This window comes from Odocoileus virginianus, unplaced genomic scaffold (genome assembly GCF_023699985.2).
Source record: "Odocoileus virginianus isolate 20LAN1187 ecotype Illinois unplaced genomic scaffold, Ovbor_1.2 Unplaced_Scaffold_8, whole genome shotgun sequence".
In the NCBI taxonomy this organism is placed as follows: domain Eukaryota; kingdom Metazoa; phylum Chordata; class Mammalia; order Artiodactyla; family Cervidae; genus Odocoileus; species Odocoileus virginianus.
In genome coordinates this window covers 1,087,007-1,113,144 of record NW_027224270.1, presented here as the reverse complement: position 1 = coordinate 1,113,144, position 26,138 = coordinate 1,087,007, and the positions used below count along the sequence as shown (strand labels likewise).

Sequence of the window (26,138 nt, the reverse complement as noted above, 5' to 3'; positions counted from 1 at the left end):
TTAATGTATTGGTTCATGATTTTTATATGAGACATTTAAATTGAATTAGTTATGCTTATCACTTGCTAAGCCAGCCACATTTATTAGCTTGATGTATCATTTAAATTCACATTACAGAAGCTATTCTTCTTGTGCAGGCAAAAAGGAAAACACTAAAAATGACAAGTCAGCTACAGTGATCAGCATACACTTTCCTGCAGTAAAATTTCTTGCAACCAATTCAAGTAACAATGCCTTGCATGCTTTAAGTCCTTGAACATTTAAAATTATAACTATTTAAAATTTTATGTTTTCTAAACCAGGAAATGTTTATGATAAAATGGATTAATAAAATCTTTTGAAAAGATACGCAAGGCACACTTACTGTATAGACACATTTACTCTTTCTTTTCTAATGTGACCACAGATATGAATATGCCGAGGTTCTTGATCAACCTTGAAAGTGAAAGTGGCTCAGCCATGTCTGACTCTTTGTGATCCCACGGACTGTAGGGGATCTTCCCAACTGAGGGACCGAACCCAGGTCTCCCGCATTGCAGGTGGCCTCCTTACTGCTTCAGCCATCAGGGAAGCCTTGGGCAGCCTTACTAGGGCACAACATTTTTTTAATGTGCTACAGAGACATCTTTTCTGAACAGCTGCCAGCATTCCCAACACTGATTTGCTTTTAATGTGACTGAACAACTTAAATCTGTCCTCACCTCAGATTCTTGGCTGGAATAACCTGTTTTATGACATTTTATACTGGTATTTTGCAGTGGTACTGCTAAAAATTTTTTTTGAAGAAAGAGAAAAAAGTCATTTAGGGATTCTGAGCCATCACAGGCCCACACAGTACACATAGCAAGCTGAAGTAATACGATAAAGATCCCTAATGAAATTTCAAACATTTTACAGTCTCTAAATAGCATGAAAATAGCACATTAAAAAAACCTTGTGTTTAGTATGTACAGAAGGATAACAGTTATGCCAATTTTGAAAACCTGGAACACTCTTTTATTCTTCCTGAGCACCAGTCTCCCCGTCTGTAAAATGGAGCTAATGCATGTCTTATCTCCTCATAGAGTCATGCTGTGAGTTAACCCACTGAAAACACTGTATAAGGCAGCCCAGCTTGTAGGACAGACTGTGCTAGTGCAGAAATTGTAGAAATAAGAGGTTCACAATCTGGGCTGGGAGTCAGATAGCCTAAGATCTGTAGCCTACTTCCGCAATTTACTAGCTGCTGATTTCAGCAAAACTGTTTTTCCTTTACCATAAAAAAGGAGATAAAAAGGGGCAGCATAATAAGGACTTAGCCCAGGGTCTGGAGCAGAGAAAGACCTTAGTATATTATCATTATTTATATCAACATCATCCATCAAATAAACAGTAGTTATTTTCATAACACTTACAAGTTAAACAATATTCTCTTTTAACTTCTTATTCACAAATTTATTTAATTGCCATCATAGCTTTGTAACTAAGGAGTCAGGATAGTCCTAAATTATATGTCCACAACTACACCTCAAAGTCCTAAGAGTTCTGATTCAAATTCACAAATTAGGTGGCCTCTTAATTAAACTCCAAAAGCACTTATCACTATTATCCTTGGCATCTGGCCATTTTAACTCACTAGACCACCCTTAAAAAAAAAACACAAGCAAGCACTGTGAAAATTCCTGCAAAACATTTGTTCTCGGAATAACGACTGTGTAAGGTCTTCAGCAGACTGATGATGACAAAAAAAAGTGGGAAGGGAGACACTTTCAGGATTCTGCCATTGAATTAGACAAGAGATTTAAACAAACAGTACAAAAGTGGAGATTAAAGTCATAAAAATTAATTTTCACTTATGGGAAAAAAGTTTTACTTTCTCTAAAAACTAAAAATTGCATCATTTTCACAAGGACTAAAAGACTAATAAAATGGCATTCATCTTGTGTAAGTTTTTAAAAATTGAATCTTCATGAAAGTATCAGTTTTCAAGCAAAAATACCTGAGGCAAAGCAGCAGTTTTTCAGTTTCAAAGTCTGTCTAGACATTTTATTTCCAAGAAAACTGTTTTTCAAAGTACGGAAACTGTGATTTTAACTTGAATATGTATGTAGGAAATTCAGTTACCCTCAAGTAGTCACAGCATACGCTCTAGGAGAGTAAACAAATTTTGAAAGACCTCTTTTTCTATTCATTAACACATTAATAAAATCCAGACCTCTAAAAAGCGGGGGGGGGAGGGCATGGGGAAGAAATCTTATACATTTGAAACTGCATCATCGCTGTGCTGGGTGAGTGTCAAACTGTCTTTCTAGAACAGATCACCGTTGAGGCTGAATCAGTGTGTGGATGTTCCCAATCTGTACCAGGAAAATTCACTGTAGAACTTATCTCTCAGGAAAAACCAACACCGAGTTTCTAGACTAAGCAGGGCTCATAAAACTTCTCCAGCGACTGGGGGAAGGCTGGGCAGGAAGATCTGGCTACAAGTGACATCGTCAGGCTCAGAGGAGGCTAGCCGAGAGGCACGGTTTGGCTCCAGCAGGAACCAGCTAAGGACTGAGGCTGTCATTCACCTCTGAAAACTCAGGAACCGTGAGACTCGGGAAGAGTCCCGCAGTGACGAGGGGAACAGCTGACACTTGCTGAGCGCTCACTGTGTGCCGGGCTGCGCGGAGTGCTTTGCGGGGACCAAGCCATCTCCCCTCACGGCCCCTCTGAAGCAGGGCGGGCGGCATAAAGACGCGCCGCTATACTTACAGGCACAGAACACGGATCACGAAACACTCCCTCTCGTACTCAGAGAGCAGTTATCACTAGCAACGCCACTTTGCTTTTCATGATCTTTCCTCACCAACGGCTGATGCATCCTTCTAAGAGTATTCCACTAGTACTGAGCAGGCAAGGAAAAAGCAAGCAGGGAACCTCCCAAGACTGTCTGCATGTCCCAGGCAGAAGGCCGTATGCGGCACTGAGCGGGGGTCTGGAGTCAGGCTCCTGGGGTGCGCCTCCACGCGTCACCACTTCCTGGCTGTGTGACCGGGGAGGTCCCCCCGCCCCAGGCCAGCCCGCCTCCTCCCCTACACGATGGGGCACTGTACGGCCTCGTCCCTCCTGCTGCCGTGAGAGCCAAGTCAAGCCGCAGGACACACTCAGGGCAGCGCTTGGGCCGGAGGCAGTTTTAGGTACATCACATTGGAGCGACTGAGAAATCAGCAATGAACTATACAAGGAATACGCATCAAAGATACATCAAAATTTACTGTGGCAATAAACTTCAACTTTCTCCAATTAAAAAGGAAGTGCCAATATTTTTACTTCATTATTAGTGACAGTCAAACTGCTGATGACTGAATGATCTCAGTTGAGAACCTTGTTAAAACTTCGTGCTTACTAAGTGCCAGGTGCTATTCTACATGCTTGACAACTATCACCTCACTGGAGCCTGACAGGGCCTCGCCCGGTGACACCCTCACCACCGCCTGGTCACTGGTGAGGACTCTGGCGTGCGGAGGATCCAGGGCCTGCTCTGAGACAGCCGCGCAGCGAGCGGACGGAGAGCCCTGCACCCAGCGGGCCCGGCCCCCAAGCCGCGCTGCCGAGGCTGCGTTCTCCTGCCTCTGCCGTGCTGCGGACTGGTGCGCACAGACACAGGCCTGAGAGGGAGGAGGATCGCTTCTGACTTAATGTAACAAAAGGTTGTCAACTTAAGGAGATCACCTAAGGAGACTTTCCAGCTTCTGATCTCAGGCTGGAAAATGGGAGTATTTAATCAATGGTTCCAACAGAGCTAAAATCAAGATTTACTGAAACATATTCAGAAAGAAAGGTTTAGAAATTATTACTTCTATCCATCTACAACCTGCCTAGCCATCCACTCATCCCATTTTAAAAGATTTAGGGCCACCCTGAAAATCACACCACATATGACAGTCTCTTCTCAGCAAAGGAACAGGCAGCTGCTCCTTTCCCAAGGTGGTTAACTCTGCAAATAGGAGAGCTGAGCCGCTCCTGTGAGGTTCACAACCCGTAACTGCTGCAAACCGTCAACAGTGCCTGTGGACACACCGTTTCCCAAGGAAGAGAGGGGCCGCAACGGTGCAGGACTCTCCAAGGAGAGCGTGACCCCGCCCTTCCCAGATGATTCGCCAGGCACACACAGCTGATGCCACGGCTGAACACCTCGGGGGAAATGGCTCCAAGCTGCTCAGATTCTTTGACGATATCAAACACCTCTCATATTTCAGTGCATTCTGGCAGGTAGGAAGCTAGAAAATCTCACACTGTGTTATAAGTCCTAACACAGGAAATAACCAGTAGAAATTCATTTTCCAGGGCACTTGTTAAAATGTCAATAACAGTTATCCTGTTTTAATCAACAAGGTAGCGTGACAGAAAGAAAGGGGAAGGTGAACGGTTGTCCTCAGATATGTACAACAAAGAACATTTTTTCCCCACAATTTTCACCTTTCCAGAAACTAGGGAGATCAATAAAGCACCAATCAATTCTTTTAAGAAAGGCAAAATAAACTATAAACCTTAAACTGCCTCTTACAAGAAAAGGAGGGGGTGGTGAAAACAAGCTTGGAGAGAAGACTTTAGTCAGTAAGCGGCGCTGACGTTGAAATGACTGGTTAACTCTAAGAAACACTCAAGCACAAACCAAAATAAACCCCACATAGAATGAAGAGTTACATGTAACACACACAGATAGAGAGGAGAGACATACAGACAGATGTCTAGGAATGAGGGCTGCCCTCGGGGCGCGGATGGTGAAATGGCCACCCACACCAGGATCCTCATCTGCAGAACTCCACGGACAGGGGAGCCTGGGAACCTACAGTCCACTGGGCCACAAAGAGCCAGATTCGGCTGAGTGACTGACGCTTTCCACTTCACATCTATGGGTAAATAAAATAAAAATATAGTTGAATATAAAAGCAAGGAAAACAATCTGCAAAAAAGAGTGGAAGTAGGTATCACTGTTCAAAACATCAAGGCAGAATGACTCCATGAAGCTAAGCTAAGCAGCTTAATCAAGTTCCTCCCCATCCCTGGAAAGTCAGCATTCCAGATGGAACCTTTCATTCTAGCTTGATCCACGACTCATCCTCCCATGAGATTCTCCTCTCTCCCAAGGCTCTCTTCTCCCTAAGTCCCTTCCCTTTCCTGAGGATGTGCACTTGACTAGTACTCTTATTCCCTAGTTTTCAACCCATTATAGAAGCTTCTTTTTATAACTCAGGCTGTTGACAGTGCAAGAAAAGAGAGTGATGTGAAGAGAAGAGCTGGACACCAGGTACACGGGATGAGAAGGCTAACATTTAAATTCCTTAACAGTGGCTGGAGCATGCTGGGCCACACAGCTGTGGGGCAGGGTTTTAAGAGATGTTTGTTCTCCTCTCCATCTGACTACAAATATATGACATAGTTGATTTTTTCCAAAAAAAAAAAAAAAAAAAACAAAACTATAAACCTGAAAAGCAAGGTATGTCTATGTAAAAACAAGCTCCTCTATCAATATAGAATAATTTTTGAAAACTGGACCTTTTTTGTTGCTGTTTTATTTGCTTGTTTTTCTGGAAAGCTGAACTTTGAGAACAGATTTAGTAAACCTTCAAATCTTCATGTGATCCCCTGAGATCACATTCGGCACCTAGGTTCAGAAGAACTGGACGTGGCTCCTGATTCTGCCATTCACTGGTAGGTAATTTAATTTTTAAGTATTTAATCTAACCCTTACTTTCCCAATTCAGTAATGCAGATAACAGCAATTTATAGAATCACTAGGAAGAGTTTTTAAAAGTTACTAGTTCCTAAGCTCTCCACCTCAAATCTACAGAATCAGAATCTCAGAGATGAAGACATCCGTGGAAAGTCTTTTCTATAATTTCACCGGTATCACCTGGACACAGTGAGTTTGAGGACTTTAGCTGGAAAAGCTGAACCACCTCAGCGGGTTAGCAGACCCCCCAGGTCCCACGTGCTCTCTGAGTCTTGAGCACACAGCGCCTTCCTCCACCAGGAGCAGGGAGCCCAGGGCTGGGGCGCGGAGCCTGCAGACAGCGGCCTGGAGCGCAGGCCGGCAGAGGGCCCCGTCATGCTGCGGGAGGGGGGGGTCAGGCAGCAAGGGCGATGCGCCCCTTTAATGTCACGGAGGGCTGCAGACACTTTTCTCATGGGAATACTGTGAGGTGATGGGCCAAGGCAGACCTCCAGTCTTGCCTGGAGGCCAATCTCTCTTGACATTATTTCAGTGGGAAAAATGCACTGCAGTCTCTAAACAAAGAGCACATTATAGCATGCTGGGAGATGTCAACAGACCAAAACAAGAACACAATCCAAGACGTCTAGCTCTGGCTTCTGGGCTGAGTTACTTTTGTCTTTCTTCTAGTATAACCACTGAATTACTCTGGATACCTTTTAAGTACTGTTTTCTTTGAATGAATATGTACATCAGCGTCCTTCAATGATTACTTTCCCATTATTAGAGATTAGGGGATGGAAAGCAATTTGTTAAAGAATCGTTCAGATTCCTGGCAAGTTTTTAAACTGTTAGAAATAAGTGCTAAGAGTCAAAGACTAATAGAGAAATTGGAACCAACTGATATCTAATGCAAAACAGCCCCAAATATTTAGTTCTGATCACGTGGTTAGGCATTAACTTATGCCTATGGCATTTCAGTCTTTATTCTTCCTGGTCAGACTGTTAAATCACTTTTTATTTCCTCTGCTAAAACGCCGGTCTGCACCTGTGTTGGCATGTACTCTAAGCATCATCAGGACAACAGTGTATGTCTACAAAGAGCTTCTGTTTCCAAAAGTTCTCACAGCATTATCTCACCCATTTCTCAGCCCAGATGTGAAGCACGTGTATCTGTTATCAGGCCCATTTCATACACAGCAGTGGGGTCGGCAGGCATGCAGCTGGGGTGCAGGCAGTCCGCCTGCCCAGAGGCGAGAGGGGCAATGGGACGCCACATGACCATAGCCAGGGGGAGCTGGCCGACAGGGGCCTGAGCATCCACGGCTATGAACCAACTGGGGAAAGTGTAACTATTAGTTGCTCAGTCGTGTCTCTTTGCAACCCCATGGACCGTAGCCTGCTAGGCTCCTCTGTCCATGGCACTTTCCAGGCCAGAATACTGGAAAGGGTAGCCATTCCCTTCCGCAGGGGAACTTCCCAACCCAGGGCTCAAACCCTGGTCTCCCACATTGTAGGCAGCTTCTGTCCTGTCTGAGCCACCAGGGGAACCAAGCTTGGTAGGCGCTGGGGTTTCTTTTGGCTGCACGGGTCTTGGCTGCGGCCTGGGGGATCTTGGCTGCTACGTTCCGGCTCTTAGGTGCGGCATGCAGGATCTAGTGCTCTGACCAGGGACTGAAGCCGGGCCCAGTCTGAACTGGGAGTGCAGAGTCTGAACCACTGGACCACATGGAAAGTCCTGGCTATGGAATTTTTAACCACAAAAGTGATCAGATTTGTATCATAGGGAAGACAGCCAACAGCAGGAAAAACGAAAGGAACAGGTAACCACGACAAAGAGGCGATCTGGAAAACAAGCGCAAACCTTGGAGGGAAAATCCCTACACTCATGGCCTCTGCAGAGTCAGCTGGTGCTGCTTCCAGAAAACCACCACAGGAGAGAGTCCCTGAGAAGCGAGGCTACGGCACAGTGGCCACTGTGGGCCCGAAGGCCCTCGGCGCCTTCTGCGTGCTAGTGCCCTCCGCCATTCCCGCCCAGAGCGGGCCGCCGGGGCTCAGAGGCCGGCGCCTCCACGCTCTCCTGTCTTTCTCTCGGGCCCGTCAATCAGTGACGGGTCACGCAGGGAGGCTGTCCATCTCTAGTGAGTTCTTCCCCTGAGTCAGATCCTAGAGAGAGCGCTCTCAGGACGCACTTGTCCAACAAGCGGTTATACCGTGCCTGCTGGGTGCAGATCCTGCTCTCAGTGGGGGACACGCAGCGAGGAGGCCGAGGAAAGTGCAGGCCTCCGGCTCCTCTGTTCTGACCAGCATCTCCTGCCTTCAGTCCTTCCGTGTGCTCGTAACCCTTCCCGACGACTCTACCCCCAGAAATCCGCTAAGTCTCCTATTCCCTGACTTCCTTCAGATTTTCACTCCACTACTGCCTTTTCTGCAATGCCTTCTCCAACCGCCCTATTCAAACCACCTCCTGAACGTGCTCTTCCCTCCTTTTCCCTTTCAAAACAATGCTTATTACATCTAACATGTGTTCTCTTATTTTTGATCTTCATTCTTCTCCTCTTACTAGAATCTAAGCTTCAAAAAGGCAGGGGCTCTTGTCTGTTTGGTTCCTGGCTGTACCCCTTAGCGCCTTTAGTGAAAATTGGCACATAGCAGGCACAGAATAAACCCTGAAGTTCACTCATGTGATCTGTGTACCTGTGACACAGAGGTACATGCACAGGCCTCTAACATCCACTGGTATCCATCATTGCTCGGCATATGTATTCTCCTGCACACGCAGGTGTAAGCTCCCTTCTGCGGACATCCAGTCTTAAAGCACTGAATGTCGAAATTTATATGTGCTGATTCCTCCTTTATTTCATACACTTCAGTTCTTTATTCTTAAGTTAAACAGTTTTTCCCTCTTATGCTGTCTTTGAACATGAACAGTCTCTTTTTTTCACACTCAGGTTATTTATTATATTTCCCACAGAATCCATAAACACTTACTATTTCCAGCTAAGTGTATGTCAATCCACAATATCAAAACAGCTCTACAAAACATAAAAATGTCAAACCTCTCATCTTTTCTTTTTTCAAATGCTATCTGACTTTAAAATTAGGCATACAGGTAAACTCAAGCAATCTGAGTTAACATTCCGTACCTAACAAAATCTTCCCTTGTTACTTCCTCTCACATATCTTTATACCTCTCCGACACAGCTGGTTTCTCAATGCAAAGTTTTAGGAGTATTTTAAGAGACTCCCCTGGTGGCTCAGACAGTAAAGCATCTGCCTACAATGCGGGAGACCTGGGTTCAATCCCTGGGTCGGGAAGATCTCCTGGAGAAGGAAATGGCAACCCACTCCAGTATTCTTGCCTGGAAAATCCCATGGACGGAGGAGCCTGGTAGGCTACAGTCCATGGGGTCGCAAAGAGTCGGACATGACTGAGCAACTTCACTCACTCACTAGGACTTTTTATATTTTTAGGAGAAAAGATATAAATGTACAAAGCCTCTGGTATAGAAATAATTAAACACTGTGCTTTCTGTTTCTCTAACTCCTGAGAAACACTGGCTAACAGGCAGAAACAAATGGCAAACACCAGTAGAGCTGATCTTCAGGCCTTGTTCTCCTTGTTCTCCCACCTACTAGTTATGTGACCGCAGGCCAGCTTCAGCTTCTTTATCTGTAAATAGAAGCTGATTCTTCCCAATCTGCTCACCACACAGGAGTTTTATGAGAATAAAATAAGTCTAAGGACATTCTCTAAACTATACAGCAACAGTCAAACAAAAGGTATAACGATGTTGCCTAAAGGTGAAGTGCTCTTAATCATTCCCTGAAGCAGAGTAAAATTCACAGTTTTCTTATTCCCATCCCCTTATACCAAGTATAATACAAAAAGTCAGTTTTTCATAGATAGACTTGGGGATATACCTTCGACTGTATTGTCCTCAGATTAACCAGATGAATGTCACAGGGCAAAGGTGACGTCAGAGGAGAGAATCCAGCCAGCAGCTGCAGGGAGGGCACGGGGACCTTCTCTGTCATTGGAAAGACAGGGTGGTTCAGGAAAGAAGAAGTCATGTGGCTGAGGAGGGAAGGGTGACTGGCCGCCTTCTGGTCTTCTCCCTGTCAAGGAAAAACAAAAATGCGCAGGGTTTGATATGTGCAACTCTCGCAGTGTTAACTGAATCAGCAGACATGGTTCAGACAGGAGAGAAATATAAAAATATTAATACTTTGCTTTCACTGTATTTTATAAATAAGTCTTAGGCAATGCACAGCAGAGTACCAAGTTCAGTTCTAAGTAATAGAAGAAAACAGTGTCCACTTAACATTAACTTCCCTGTTTAGAAATACATCTCCTCTCTACTGCTTTAAAACTAAAAGTCTTGAGAACATTTTCCACAAACATTCTAGGACAAGGAATTACTTTATAAGAAGATTCTGTCTCAACCTACCATAAAACTCTTAAAGTGGACAGATTGGGATGCTCATATATCCTGTATGTCATCAAATGTTGTCTCTTTTCCATCAGGTTGTATCTATCCTATTCTCATGGTTTCATTTATACATTTGACTAGACTGTGACGTTATGTACCAATCCAAAATTATGTTTTACAAATTTATATATATATTCTCTATATAAAATATATAAAGCTATGTTCTACCCAATGATAGGATTTTTTAAAAAAAAATAAAAATAAATCAGGCTTTAAAATAACACAGGTAGCATATCTAGATCATCTGTTTTCTTTAAATTTGGTAAAATCATTGCCAGATGTTTCACTTTACTTTATTCCAAACACTGGAACTACTATATCTGTTACAGAATAGTTATCACACATTTACGTGGTATACAGTTATTCAGTATAATTTTAAAATACTTTAGTCTTTGCTATGGTGTGTGGTTACAGATAAGCATTTCAGCACGTTCAAACAATAAGTAAATCTACCAGGACTGGGGAATATACATATGGTAGATGACATACACAATTAATTAAATCAGTGACTAAGTAGAATCTTAACCAATAATGTCTAAGGTGTAAAAGCAGGCCCAGAAAAGCACTGAGAAGAAAACGTAATTTATGTAGAAAGGCCTTGTGATCACCAACACCACTTCGGGATTTTCCATTCTGTATCTTATTTTTGGAAATGACTATTTCACTGATATCTTCTGATTTTGCATATTTTTTAACAGGTGGCTCAAATAAAAGGTCTGACAACTTATCTGTGTGCAAAGACAAGATTTACAGAAGACAGCTTAAAATTCAGAATGTCAGATTAGCACTGGACAGAGGGTGTTAGCAAAGAGCGCTGAGCATCCTGCCAGCAGCAAACTGGAGATGTCATCACAATGCAGACTATGAGTAGAGAAAAAAAATTAAGGCAACAGAGGGACACTACAATATAAGATACTGACAAAAAACATTAGGTAAAAAATATTAAGTTAAAAAGTTTATCCATTCCACATTCTTTCTTAAGGAAAAATTAAATAAAGCATATAAAATAATATTCTTCAACAACATTGAAATCTAATGCAGCTTGTAGGGTAACATGAAGAGAGAGGGAAGATTTTCAACAAGAAGCTTTAAATGGACTCAAAGATCAAAGGACTTCATAATCTAGGTCAGGACTGCTGACAAAATCACTTTTGAGTAATAAAAGATAAAAGCTTCTTACAGAAAGGAAAACACCTGTTTTATCAGATTCCAGAGGCATTAAATCCCTTCTAGGTCAAGATACGTTCAGAAAAAGCGCTCTGGCTTTGTTCTGCGCTCTTGGAGGAATCCTTGGACACTTCGGTGAGAAGGTAGGATACTAACTAATAGATTATCTATACCTTACGAGTAATGATGTGCATAGCCAGTACTCCTCCAAGCCCAAATCAGTTCTCCAGACCTTCAGTGTTTCCCCCAGATTGACCAGACATCAGAATGGCTTGGGAAACTTTTATAAAACATAGATCCTTGGACCTGAACCGAAACTTACCACATCAGAATTCTAAGGAGAGGGGCCTGCGAAGGTCAAGTTAAAAGCCCCCAAGTGAATGTCACAGTCAGCCCCACTCTGCTCTCCTGACCTGTATGATGCAGGGACTGCCACCTCAGCACCCGCCCAACCTTTCAGAGGAGACAGAGCTCACTTTGGAACTGAAAGTATAAGCCTTACCATTTAACTAGCTTAGGATAAAAAAAAAAGATGCAGACTCAGAAGCATGTTAAGGCAAAGTCCTGTCAAATAATACAATGTCATGAAGGTAAGTACTCTGGGCATTCGAGAACTGTGCTATTTCTGCTCTCCTCAGCAGGAAAGGAAGAGAAGTTTACGGAAGAGCTGTGGGTCAGTGCTGGAAGGGCCCCACAAGCACGAACGCTTCTGGACGCGGGCCAGGCCGGAGGGGACAGAGGCTCCGGCACAGCCCACGGCTCACGCAGCCTCTTAACGGCGCCACGGCAGTGAGGGCTCAGCGATACACTCACCTGCGACACTACCCTAGTGTGCCTGACCTGCCAGGAAGGCGATCTTCTAAACGTAACCTTGATGGTAAACTCAACATTTATAAAACAGACCTGCTATAGGAAGTTTTATGTTTGTGTAAGCTATAAACCAGTGTTACAATAGATGATATACTACTACTGCAAACACTATTTGGTTTCTTGTAGGTTGGGAGGTTTCAGACTAAATATGTCTGGCTTTTTCTCTCTGCAGCCTACCCGAGATTAAGGAGAATTTCTAGCACATTCTGATGCAACCCACATTAAGTTAAGATCTTCTCCACTGGGTTTAAGCCCTTATCTCATAAGTCAGAACTTCCTGCCAGGCTCCTTGGTACCCCTCATTAAGCCCACTTGAGTTACCTGCTGCCTAAACACCACATGATAGAAGTGAAAGAGGAGACCAAAAAAGCTGGCTTAAAGCTCAACATTCAGAAAACTAAAATCATGGCATCTGGTTCCATCACTTCATGGCAAATAGATGGGGAAACAGTGGGAGACTTTATTTTTCTGGGCTCCAAAATCAGATGGTGACTGCAGCCATGAAATTAAAAGACGCTTACTCCTTGGAAAGTTATGACCAACCTAGACAGCATATATAAAAAGCAGAGACACTTTGCCAACAAAGGTCTGTCTAGTCAAGGCTATGGTTTTTCCAGTGGTCATGTATGGATGTGAGAGTTGGACTATAAAGAAAGCTGAGTGCTGAAGAATTGATGCTTTTGAACTGTGGTGTTGGAGAAGACTCTTGAGAGTCCCACGGACTGCGAGGAGATCCAATCAGTCCATCCTAAAGATCAGTCCTGAATATTCATTGGAAGGACTGATGCTGAAGCTGAAACTCCAATACTTTGGCCACCTGATATGAAGAGCTGACTCATTTGAAAAGACCCTGATGCTGGGAAAGATTGAAGGTAGGAGGAGAAGGGGACGACAGAGGATGAGATGGTTGGATGGCATCACCGACTCAATAGACATGAGTCTGAGCAAGCTCTGGGAGTTGGTGATGGACAGGGAGGCCTGGCGTGCTGCAGTCCATGGGGTCACAGAGTCAGACACGACTGAGAGACTGAACTGACTGGCCCTATTAGACATGTTCTGGCAGTTCCACATGGTATTAAAACAGTGTTTGTTTTTCAGTCCTCTCAAGACAAAAAAAAAAAAAAAATCCAAGAGATTTTATATTTAAAATCATCAAAATGACTACAGTAACAAAAACTTATCCAAACAGATAACTTATTTTTTACCCCAAGCACTGGGAAATGAAGTCACACTGGTCACCCTCAACTCTCGAGTGGAAACGACCATCTGGGGCTGCATTGAGGCTCCGATGTGGGCCAGGCATCCATCCTCATGTTCACCAGACCCTCTGGTCACCTAACATAAACATTTCCCATATACTTGACCAACCTCCTTCTGCTATCATTTCCCTGAGCCCAGTCAGCATGTGTGATTTTCATCTGATAGCTCCAAAATCCTTCTCCTATATGTAAAGAACTGGTATCCAGAAGCAAAATGACCCAACTATAACACATGAGTATCTCCAGTGCAACGCTTCCTGATTCAATGTCCCCTTTACTATTATTCTAGTTGCCAGCAGGAAGGGGGTAGGAAGCAAGGGTCAAAGAAATAAACCCTAAAAGGTCAACACTAATGAGACAGTTTCTATTTCATTCTTCCACTGAGCCCTGAGCAAGGTTACTGTGAGAGACCTCACACAGTCACAGTCCTCCACTGGGCATCGACACCTCTCCCAGTGATATTTATCCTTCCAATCTTGTTCTCACTGACTCTGCAAAGGACTCGAGAACAGGAGGCTTCCATTCAGTCATCCAGTATTATCACCATGAAGCTCCAGCAGGTTCAAAGCTTCCCACCAAAAAGCCTTTCTTTCCAGGAAATGTCTCCCCATCTCAATTTCTACCATCGACATTTTAGTCATTAGTCTGGTTGAAAATAAAAACACTTTCTAGAAAATTTAAGTTATGTGATATGTAACATTTCTTAATCAAATGTCATTTTAATTAATTTCACTAGAAATTAAAATGTATCTTCTCTTCTCTGGTTCATTTTTTATTTAAAAGAAACTACTGACTTAAGCCCAAGAAACTATAGTTGAGCAAAAGAAGAATTTAACCAAGACAGGATTATAAAAACTTTGAATCAAACTGAAATCAATCATTATGCAAAGAGTTTTGAATGAGAATAAACAAATTATTTAACTTCTAAGTGAAAGCTTTATAGATCTGACACAAAAAATTCTTATCGCTATAGTTAACAGAAGTTTTGTAAATTAGTATCTATGGAGAGAAAAACCATCAAAGCCAGAAACATTTCAGGAGAAGCAAAAGATAGTAGCTGCCAGCACCCAGACAATGATTTTTATATGCTGTTTTAGTCCTAAAACTAAGCTATCTTGTCAGTAATTGATTTAAACCATGAGTCCCAAGAACTGGTATAAATCTTTACGTCTAAAATGTATATTAAAACCTTTTTCCTGAAAGAGTCTAAATACGGAGAGAATTCTTTGCCTTAATTAGCTGCTGCCATTTCATTAAATCAACCAGTATTTTATTTGTAAAATGCCTACCGCAGGCATGGAGGCCCTGCGGGGACACAGGGAAAGGAAGCAGGGAGACCTGAGTCCCGCGGGGGGCAGGACACGCACAGGGGGACGGGCAGCGGGCAGGGCCTGCGGGGACAGGCAGCGGGCAGGGCCTGCGGGGACACAGGGAAAGGAAGCAGGGAGACCTGAGTCCCGCGGGGGGCAGGACACGCACAGGGGGACGGGCAGCGGGCAGGGCCTGTGGGGGCAGCGCGGCTGCGTGCTCTCCCGGCCCAGGCACTGCGGCACCTGTGTGTTCATTCACAGAGCCCACACCGGCGTCTGCTGTGCTAGGAACCATCCCAGAAGCAGACAGAGACCAACTCTTAACCCCAGCGAGCTTGCAGTCCACGGGAGGAGGAAGGCAATGAGTGCATAACCGCACACACACACGAAGGAAACATGCACGATTCTGAGAGCAGTTCGAATCTGGTCCAGACGAAGAAGCTGCTGAAGTAGACTCAGATCTGAACGATTAATTACGAAGAATCGCTGGGTAGAGAGATCGAAAGGGGGGCCGGGTGCAGGAGGAGCACTGAGGACTGAAGGAAGCCCGCCAGCCCAGGGCAGCAACAGGGAGACCACGCATCGAGAGGGGGGAAGGCGGGACAGGCAGGGCCCCGAGCATGGGGCTCCGCGGGCCACAGTCAAGAGCTGGCTTTTATACGGGGAGCAATGAGGAGGCAGAGGCGGGAAGCAGGGCACAGTGAGGACAGAGTCGGTTTTGAGAAACAACTACTGCTCACTGGGTTCAGAAGAGATGGGGCGGAAAGAAGACAGCATACTGGATGTGAGCGCCACCCGCCCCCAGGAGACACATGATGCGAGTAAACATTCGAGTTGTCGAAGTCATCAGGCTTATAGATGCGAAATATTTAGGCAACGATACAGCCAAGCACTGGAGCAGACTGCTGGGAGGAGAGAGCAGGTGGGGAGAATGTCCACCAGGGCCGGCCCTCAGGGGTCTGGGCTGCGTGGAAAGCGGCGCCGGTTATCAAGAGAGGGGACACTGGGAAGGGGGCGATCAGAACTGTGGTTCTGAGTCTGTCAGGCTTGAGATGCCCTTAGAAATGCCAGGCAGCAACCAGATGGATGGGTCTCAAGGCGAGAGGTGAATCTGAAGCTGAGGGTTTGTATCTGTCAGCTCCAGCTGATGCAGAGGAATAACATACGAAGTGAGGAAACGGAAAGGCCTGGGGCTGAGCCTTGAGGCTCTCCTGTTTAAAGCTGAATACAGAGCTATCAGAGAGACAGAGAACCCAGTACCAAGGGCCACGCGAGCCCTGGCTCGGCAGCGTTTCGGGACCTGACGGCGGGCAGTGTCAGATGAGGAGGCGGAGGCCACCCGGAGCACAGCAGCGGGAGGTGGTGAGGGCACCGAGGCGGCCGGCAGCCCTGCCTCGGTGCGGGGGAGACGGGCAGGGAGCCGCAGATGAGAGTCCCAGGCTCAGCGGTGTGGGTTTGTGTTTGACAGAAGACAATGAATGGTGCTCACAAGCCAACAGAAAGGCTGTAGGTGTGGGGACCACCGAAGAGCCCTGGGGAGGGTGACGGCGGGGGACCGGCCGGGGAGGAGAGGGAGGCGGGGAGCAGACGCCCGGGGCTCCCTCCACAAGGCGGATGGGGGCCCCGGCTGTGCAGAGCAGAGGTCTGACGGCCGGTCAGAGCGCCCGAGAGCAGAGCAGAGGAAGGAGGCCGCGTGCAGGGCCCCTGAAGTGGGGACCTGCAGTCTGCGCGGGCTCCGTGGGGAACTGTTTCTGCATTCTGAAGGAGTATACTGTCAGGTTACTTCATGTCCAACCAACTCTTTGCCAGACTCTTTGCACAGAATGCTGGATTTTTGCTTTGAGAAATGAAAACTGAACAAGAAAGCAGACAAGTAAATCCACTTTTAATAGATGAGTCTAAGACTAGCATGACTGCACTAAAGTTTCAAATAAATTTTAGTAATCAAACTTAATCTCCTAAATATGTGACTAAGCTCTATTCTTTAAACTGAACTCTTGTTTCTGTCAAAGTAATTTCAGGAAATTTCAACCAAACTGATTGCTTAACATTATATCTACATAATAAGCAAAATAAAAAATAAAATGCCTAAATACAAATCTTACATGATACACAAAACTGAAGTTCTCTTTCTTATGAATATAGGGTAAGTCTAATATAAAGACATCTCAATATCAGAAAATGCAAAAAATAAAGTATAAAGTCACATTTTTGGATGGCAAAGAACAGTCAACATTGGAACATGAGAGCTTCTTTCCTACCATATTCACGACACTTCTTTTTTCTAGTAGTATTCGAAATAAATTAGCTGTAATCTTGTTATCATGGACACCTTGCTCAAGGCCACGATTATCATCTTGCATGAGTCTCCGATCCATGATAACTTCAATCTGACCTAGCGAACAAGGAAACAAACAGGCCAGGGTTATTCACTGAGAATCTCACAAATATAAAGCAAAGTCTAGATTTACATTTCCCCTCCAGTCAGGGAAGCCAGGGGGTTCCTTTGGATAACAGCTCAGAGCATTTAGTATAAATTCACAAAAGAGGACTGTATTTCTCCTTTTCTTCATCAGCATTTTGTAAAATCTAATAAGAAATTTAAATGGGATAGAAGAGATCAAAATGAAAGTAAAACTTAAAAATACTGATCAAAAGAGTAAAGTCTTCCAAAATTTTTAGTGACAGCATTTGGAATTTAAAAATGTTTATGAGGTTCATTAAGAAATATATATATATCACACATGGTGTCATAAGAAAAATACGGAAGGACAAATCTGAAAAGGATCTGAAGTAATCTTTTAGGTTGCTTGCTGTGTGGAGACTCTCTGAAGCCCAAGGATCCGGGGACGCCCGCTGCGCGGCCCCTCCCCTCTCTGGTCCTGTATTAGTGATTTCCCAGATGTCTTTTCTCCTTTAGCTCAAAAAGCTGTTATATTTCGTTTCTCTATTTGCTATGCAGAAATTCTACAACTCCTCTAGTTTAAGCTACAACCCTAATAGTTAGGTTATGAAATTACAAACTAAAAGAAAATCACCAGAGACATATTTATACGTCTAAGATTATACCAAAAAACCCCATTAAAGTTATACTACTTAAATGCCTTGGAGAAGGAAACAGCAACCCTCTCTGGAGGGTTGTTCTCTGGCAGTTGTCCCTGCCTGGAGAACTCAGTTAGCAGGAGCCTGGCGGGCTGCGGCCCGTGGGGTCACAGAGTCGGACAGGACTGAGTAACACACACAGACGTGAGTGTATACGTTCACCTGTCCATCCACTAATATTTGCTACTGCATTGAGCAATCACTTGGAGTAAAAGGAAATTTTATAAAATGTTTTAGTAACTATTATGCTCACATAGTTAAACCAACTCTGGTTTTTTTCAGTTTAGGTAACCAGGACATGAAGTTATCACTGAGGGTTAGAATCTTCGGTGTTACTTTCTCTGTATTTTATAAGATAGCTGTCTAGCACCGGCTCCTCAGGCCCTGGGGCTAACTGTCCCGTGCTTGTCCAGAGTTCTATCGCTTCACATCCAAAGTCGTCTATCAACCTCCTGGTCCTTTCTAAGTCTTCTCCCTGACTTCAAACACTGGCCCACACACCGTGTGACACACAGTGGTCTCGCCTATGCTCAAACTGCTTTTATGTCTGTAGTTATGCAAACTCCAGGGTATCTGGGTATCTACAGCAGGGTCTTTTCAGAAAAGTGAGACAACACTGTTAGATTTATGATTGCTTGAATCCTAAGGTCTAGTCCCCTATTTAGAGCCCAAATTGGAGAATTTAAGGCAGGGTTTAAAAATGGGTAGCTCAGGAATTGTATCTGACACCAACAGGTTTTACATGCTGATTATTAAAAAATTATGTCAACATTTACAGAACGGGCTACTTCTTGTAAAATTCCAGATGGGCTTTTTGTGAAAAACTGAAAAATGTGACAATACTGGGCCAGTTCCCCACGGCAAAAAGGTCTGTGCACTGGGCGGCGTGCTCTGCAAATTCACTCGCATCTCAGCAGTCCCTACTGGGTCCCCGAGGTGAGGCCAGTTTTATTTTTATAACTGCATTCATGTCTTCATGACATGATCTCAGGATTTTGTGTAATGAAGGCCACAAAGAAAAATGATAAACGGTAAAGTGTTCTTTGTATGGAAGTACAGAATGCATGCATGTGCCCAACATGAAATGAATATGCCAGGCAACTACACTTATTACCTGCCCAGCTCTTTGACACACTTGTCTTAGCAACTCTTAGTATGTAAGCAAAGAGGAGCAATGACGTGTAAATAATTAAAAACAGGCATTATGAAGGACACATCTCCCAATAGAAAGTCCCACAAAAACCATCAGTGTCTACTGTCTCTTTTCTCCTCCTCCCCATTTCCGTCTGCTGGGAATCTGTAGAGTTGTGTCTGTCATCTCTTTGTTGCCATATCTGTATCATCTCTACTCCCCTTCTTCTTCCAGGTGGCAGCATTCTAGGAGGATGCGATCCAGAAAAGGACCTAGGTTTGAACTGTAACTTTCCCCTTTTGCAAGCTTGGTTAATTTATTAATATCTAAACTTCAAATTATCTAAATTTAGTTTAGTTGGAGCCTGAATTTCCATATCCATTCAGTCACAACAATGACAGAATTTTGCAAACAATGGGCTATCGGGAAAAGTAAATTATCTTTAAAAATCATCAGTTTTGTGAACTTTTGGGTCTGTTTTCATCTGAAGATTGAGGAAATTTATTATTTTATGTCAGTCTCACAAAGCTCAAAATTAACTAACAGTCTGGTTCTCAAAAGAAAACAGCTTGTGACTGAGGAAGATAACTAACACATGACTAACAGAAAGATGATACACTGGGAAGTGACACTAGTAAGAGCCAAAGAGAGTCTACAGAATACACACCACTTTTCAAGCTTGAAACACCTAAAGACTGAGCAGAGAGCAGACTCAAGCGATGCTCGGCATCCTGGATATATGCCATCGTAGTCATGGGGTAGACGTTCGCCTGAAGAGGCAATTTACTCATTGTCAGTCTAGGTTGAATCTGCAAGACCAAACAATTATCGTTAAGAAAAAAAGAAAATCCACTGATATTTACACATGTACTTAAAAACATTACTGTTGACTACAAATGGCTTATTTCCAAACCGAAAAAGGTACAGCACCTTTCTTGTCCAACAGAACAGTTAACTTAGAAATTAAAACATTCTTCAATATGAAGAAAAATCATGAGCATCTTAGAAAATTTTTCAGTGAAAAAGGTAAAACTTACCTATGTTTTTTAAAATAGGCATTACTATTTAAATTTAGAATAAAAATCCTTTACAAAAGTTTTCTAGCTCTCCATATTTGCATAAAACAAGTTATAAAGGTATTAAGTATTCATTTCTCATTTAAATCTAACATACTGCTTTTGTAATGAATGCAAAGCATAATAGCTCCCTATCCCCTTTCAAGAAATATCTCTCATAATTCTTGAATCAGTTTTAATAAATACCACACATCTCACCACCTTATCCTCTAACATACTATGTTGTAATAATCAAATGCATTTTTATATTTAAAAACTATTCAAGCTTACTCTTCTTGTTTTAGTTTCAATGTAGACAGCTCCAAATTCCAATTTTTCTTGGTTTAGTACCTGAATGCATGAAATACAACTCCACCTTTAGTTTTTGAGAGACACTGATAATGAACTAAGCTGGCTGGGTCAAGGAGACTCACTCAAACCTCAGGAAGAGATGTCAAACAGAGACTTATCAGAAACCTCACTCACACCACACAAAAATGTCCTGTCTTCTTCTAAACTCATGAAACTTTAACTCAGAATAGGAGAAGTACAATGGAAGCATAATAGTTAACATGTACTGAGTGTCCATTAACACCAGGCACGGTACTGGGTATTTCACAAATAAGATCTTTAATCCTCACAACAGCCCTGCAGTAGGTCATTCAATTTACTGGTTCTTAATAGTGTCCCCTCAAATTCATGTTCACTCAGAACCTGTGAATGTGATTTTATTTTGAAATGTGGCCTCTGCAGATACAACCAAGTTACACGGGATTGGGGTGGGTGATGGTCTGAAGAATGGTGTCCTTACAAGAGACGGGGCATTTGGACATACAGACATGCAGAGACACACGGAGGTCATGTGACAGTGGAGGCAGGCACTGCAGCGACGTGTTAACAGCACACGGGGCGCCAAGGACCGCCAGCAGCCAGAAGAGGCAAGGTCACCCTTTCCGAGGGTGGACCGAGGCGGGGGGACCCTGGCTACCCCTCCATTTTGGCTCCTAAAGTCCAAAACTGTGAGGGAATAAATTTTTGTTGTTTTAAGTCACCCAGTTTGTGGCAGTTTATATCACAGCCCTAGGAAATTAACAACCTGGTAGGGGTAAAAAAAAAAAGAAAAAAAACCTGTAAAATGTTTTTTAAAAAGGAAGGAAAGAAAGCTAGCTAGCAGGAAATCGCCAAGCCTGATCTTTCTACTCCAATTAAGTTTATACTTTAAAAATTGACATCTAAAACCATCACAATTGTGTAGCTGTTGCCCTCCCTATTTGTGGGTCTAGATTTCTAGTTTGGCCCAAGTAACTGTTCTTTTCAAAGCATGAGAAATGGCCTATTCTAAAAAAGAAGAAACATTTAGCTTACAGTCTTAAAAATCATATTTTCCTATTTATTAATGTGCTCTATCTTTGTAAAGAAAACTCACATTTTCATTTTTACTAAGTTTTTTCATTCATGTATACACCCACATATAAAATGATTGCTTCTATAGGACTTGAAGAAAAGTCTTTCTTTTGTACACAAGAAAAATGAATCACCATAAAGCCAGGGCTTCATCTGAAAGCCAAACAGCTGTAGCAGAATTAACATGTTAATTTAAAATGGATGCTGCAATTTTTATGCTTTGGAAAGGTTTAAATTTAACTTTTGCAGGAAACTGTAGAAGAGAAAATTATCACAATCCTTTCCACTCATCCCAGTTGAAAACCAGAGTAACAGCATTTGTGAAATTATTTCTATTCATAGTCAGAAATTTCTAAAATGCTAATGTCTCAGAGACATGCTCATGTTTTTAATAGTATTATTTCAAATATATATTGTTACACACATATACTCTGAATATAGATTTAGGTAGCAATCAAAAGAGCTCTAGTAAATTAGAGAAATGAAAATCTGAAAAAAAAATTATGAATCAATTTTCCCATTACTATTTCAAACTATTTCACAAAAACTTTGATTAAATACAGCTATTCACATTTCTAAGCAGATAGGTGTTTTTATTTGCATGTCTGTGTCTATGTACATATATACGCATGTGTATAAACACACACACACACACACACACACACACACACACATCAGCAGAGAAGGATTTCCTGGAATTGAAAAGAGCCCACGGTTAAATCATACATTTAAAAACATACGTGGAACAAACTAAATATGCATAGACCAATTCCTTATGAGAAAATAAAAGATATACTCTATCAATCCCTAATTAATACTAATATTTCCTTCTACTAGATAAATTCATATATATTTTAGCATCAAGGTATTTAACATGCATAGTGGTCTCCAAATCTTCCTTTGAAAAAATAAATCCTTAGAAATAGATGTTTTACAAAATAGTCTTGCAAATATTTGTTCTGTCCTTGAAAACCTGGTTAGATACAGAAACTAAAAGTGTCTGTTAAAATTCAGTTTTATTTTAGAAATGATTTGCAACCTTAAGAAAGTATATTTTTTCAAAGGATCCAAAATTAACCATCATTTAAACATTTTAATGGAAAATTACCTGGTATCCATTTAGGTCAGTATAAAATCTGTTTTGGCTGTTGATGCTAGAAGAAATTCTCATTGCAATCTCATAGTTATGTTCTTTCCGGATGTCTACAATATTGGAAATCTCCACAGACTGTCCTTCTACTCCTAAAATAAAAACAATACTTACACTAAGATGTTGGGAAAGAATGAGGGCAGGGTACCAGAGGATGAGACAGTTGGATAACATCACCAACTCAATGAACGTGAGTTTGAGCAAACTCCAGGAGACAGTGAAGGACGGGGAATTCTGGAGCGTTGCAGTCCCTGTGGTCGCAAAGAGTCAGACATGTCTTAGCGACTAAACAATACATTAATAAAAAATAATTGCCCCCCTTTTCTTAAATATACTATACAGAACTCCTTCCAAAGTCACATGCATTTCCCTGTTTCCAGCTGTCTATCTTTACCATCCGTCATACACTGAGCGGTGTCACAATTCATCTTTTTTAAAGAGAGATCATAGAAAACATTTATTCAGATCATGTATGACTCAACAGAAGGATTAAGAGGCTGGAATGAGATAAATGTATATGGAATAAAACAGGCAAATGGCCCTGCAGGAAGCCACAGAGGGGAGAGATGACGCTGAAGGGCAGGAGGTCAGCCCGCTGCGGCTCACCCACCACTCCGCGGGGCTGCCCTCCCCAGCAGAGCCACTCAGGCCTACTTCTTCACACGCTGGCGATTATGAGCAGTGAAATCTACACCCTGTTGGTTCGAAAGGCAGTATATTACTGTCCATGATCTCTCTCCAGGAAAAGAGACAGGAGATCCAGCGAGATGATTTATGGCTGAAACCGATATTACCGTATTAGTATTTGTGGAGTATAATCTGGAGAGCTCCCCAGAACTTCAGTCAATTTTACCTGAGTCTGATATCTCTTAGGATCCCTTGTTATGGAGCGATTCATTTTGCCCTTTGCTATATAAAGCAGAGAGAGGAGAGCTTCAGAAAGTCCCAGATGTATTGGACATTTTTATTTTTATTTTGGATAAGCCTAAAGTATTTACTAATTTCTATCTGTCATGCTACCCTAAGTATATCTTCAGGTCTGTGGTGAACCATTGGGTCTACTTTAGAGCTGGAGAGGAGTTATAAATAAATGGAACACTTAATACAGTGAAGTGGGTAGAAAAGATGTCGCAGGATCTTTTGAGAAAGAGAGCAGCTAGGAAAGTGGTCAAAGGAGAAAGACTGGCCACATACTATCCCGTACAGCTGAAGCTTTCTGAGGCTCCTGGAGCCCGGGACATTTTCCCACAGCTGTGACTCATGACTCAGCTCTCCCCTTCCTCACACACAACCTGTCACCTCGCTGACAAACAGCACCTCTTGAGACACAGAGGGCTGTCTACAGAAACACAGGGAGGGGAGAAATAAAGTGAGGAAGACTTTTTTCCAGGAGCTAAGAAGAATCCCCAGAGCTTACAGAAGGTGACAGCAAGCAGAAAGGAAGTTTGAATACCCAGGATTTGTGGAGAAAACATAAATGCAGCTGGCCTAAGCATTATAGCTTTATGTGAAAGATACACTGGAAATTGTACACTATAAATAATAACATGGTAACAATACTGAATGGGCTGCAGCTCCCGTCAACACAATGTTCAGAATGCTCACAGGGAGTCTCTTCTGGTAGATGTCGCCCTTCTGATTGAACAACCTCACAGAGCCAGCTTCAGTTTCTTATTACAATGGGCATGATCTTCACGGGTGGAGAAGGAAATGCTACTTCCCCCTGCTTTATAGGCTTCCCAAGCAGCACTAGTGGTAAAGAACCCACCTGCCAACGCAGGAGACACAAGAGATGCGGGTTCGATCCCTGGGTCGGGAAGATCCCCTGGAGGAGGACATGGCAACCCACTCCAGTGTTCTTGCCTGGAGAATCCCGTGGACAGGGAGCCTGGCGGGCTATGGTTCGTGGGGTTGCAGAGAGACAGATGTGACTGAAGTGACTTAGCACACTCACACAGCCACAGTCTGAACCACTAACCTCTACTAGTTAAATACATACATATACCTACATACATTTTCTTCTGAGGATTACCAGATATACCTACCAACACAGCTGATGGAAACCCCACCACTACCAGGAAGTTTGGGGTGGGGGGCAAGCAAAGACATACACTGGTAATAGAACAATAGTGACCTCCTTGAACTAGGAAACGCATTACTTTTAAAGTAAACTTTCCCTCCAGCATACTTTAAGTAACCCAGATTTTTTTTCTACAACCAAATGAATTATATAAAAAATTTAATAGACAAGTATTCACAAATGAACCAAAGAAGCCCCAAACCCAAACTGTAGCGCTAGGGACGCTAGTGCTAAGGGGGCGTTAGGAAAAACAGCAGACAGCAGGTGACTCTACGTTACTGGAAGCGTTTGTAGGTTTTCAGCACTGCTTTATGTTTTTCCTCTCTAGACGGAACATTATCTCGGGGCCAACAACATACATAAAATGAAGTAGTCTTCATAAAGGAGGGGGTCATGCATCTCTGGAAAACACTGACAAAAGAAAAATGCTCTGAGAAAAAAATGAACAATTTCACATTATCTCTAGCAATGATAAATTATTTCTATTGAGACAATTATCTTTCTCAAGCTCAGCACTATTATGTTCAGATACTATTGGGGCAACAAATGCTTAAAGGTCCTTTAAAAGGAGCCTCTATGTCCATTTGCACTTCAATAAGACATTAATTTAAATTCTGTGCCAGGACAAAGTTTTAAAATAAGGTCAGACTTAATATACTTATTACCAACAGACCAAATGAAACCTGTGATGGTAATAAAAGCAAGAAGGTATCTCTGAATTCTCAAAGAAAAATTATTATTTTTCAAAGAAGAAAATGTTTGAAGGAGAAAGAGGACTAAAATGATTGGGAATGGGTGAATTTAATTCAGATGACCATTATATCTACTAATGTGGGCAAGAATCCCTTAGAAGAAATGGAGTGGCCCTCATAGTCAACAAAAGACTTCAAAATGCAATACTTCAGTGCAATCTCAGAAACGACACAATCATCTCAGTTCGCTTCCAAGGAAGACCATTCAACATCACAGTAATCCAGGTCTATGACCCAACCATTAATGTTGAAGAAGCAGAAGTTGAACGGTTCTATGAAAACCAGTAAGACCTTTATAACTAGCGCCAAAAAAAGATGTCCTTTTCATTACAGGGGACTGGAACGCAGAAGTAGGAAGTCAGAGAAATCTGGAGTAACAGGCAAATTTGGTCTTGGAGTACAAAATGAAGCAGGGCAAAGGCTAATAGAGTTTAGGCAAGAGAACGCTCTGGTCATAGCAAACATCCTCTTCCAACAAAATACTAGAGACAACTCTACACATGGACATCACGAGATAGTTAATACTAAAATCAGATTGATTATATTCTTTGCAGCCAAAAAGGGAGCTCTATACAGTCAGCAAAACAAGACCAGGAACTGACTGTGGCTCAGATCATCAGTTCCTTATTGGAAAATTCAGACTTCACTTGAAGAAAGTAGGGAACACCACTAGACCATTCAGGT

The 26,138-nt window shown here is 42.8% G+C and overlaps 1 protein-coding gene across 1 annotated transcript in view; it reads right to left on the bottom strand.

Annotated features, from left to right (window-relative positions):
- MAN2A1 (mannosidase alpha class 2A member 1) overlaps positions 1-26,138 on the bottom strand; it is a 197,235-nt gene that overhangs the window by 4,960 nt on the left and 166,137 nt on the right. Inside the window, exons 17-20 of the mRNA XM_020911732.2 lie at positions 22,581-22,714; positions 19,681-19,822; positions 17,041-17,174; positions 9,605-9,799 (exon numbers count right to left, since the gene is read on the bottom strand). Coding sequence (XP_020767391.1) covers positions 9,605-9,799; positions 17,041-17,174; positions 19,681-19,822; positions 22,581-22,714 — 605 coding nt within the window. The remainder of the gene's footprint in view (positions 1-9,604; positions 9,800-17,040; positions 17,175-19,680; positions 19,823-22,580; positions 22,715-26,138) is intronic.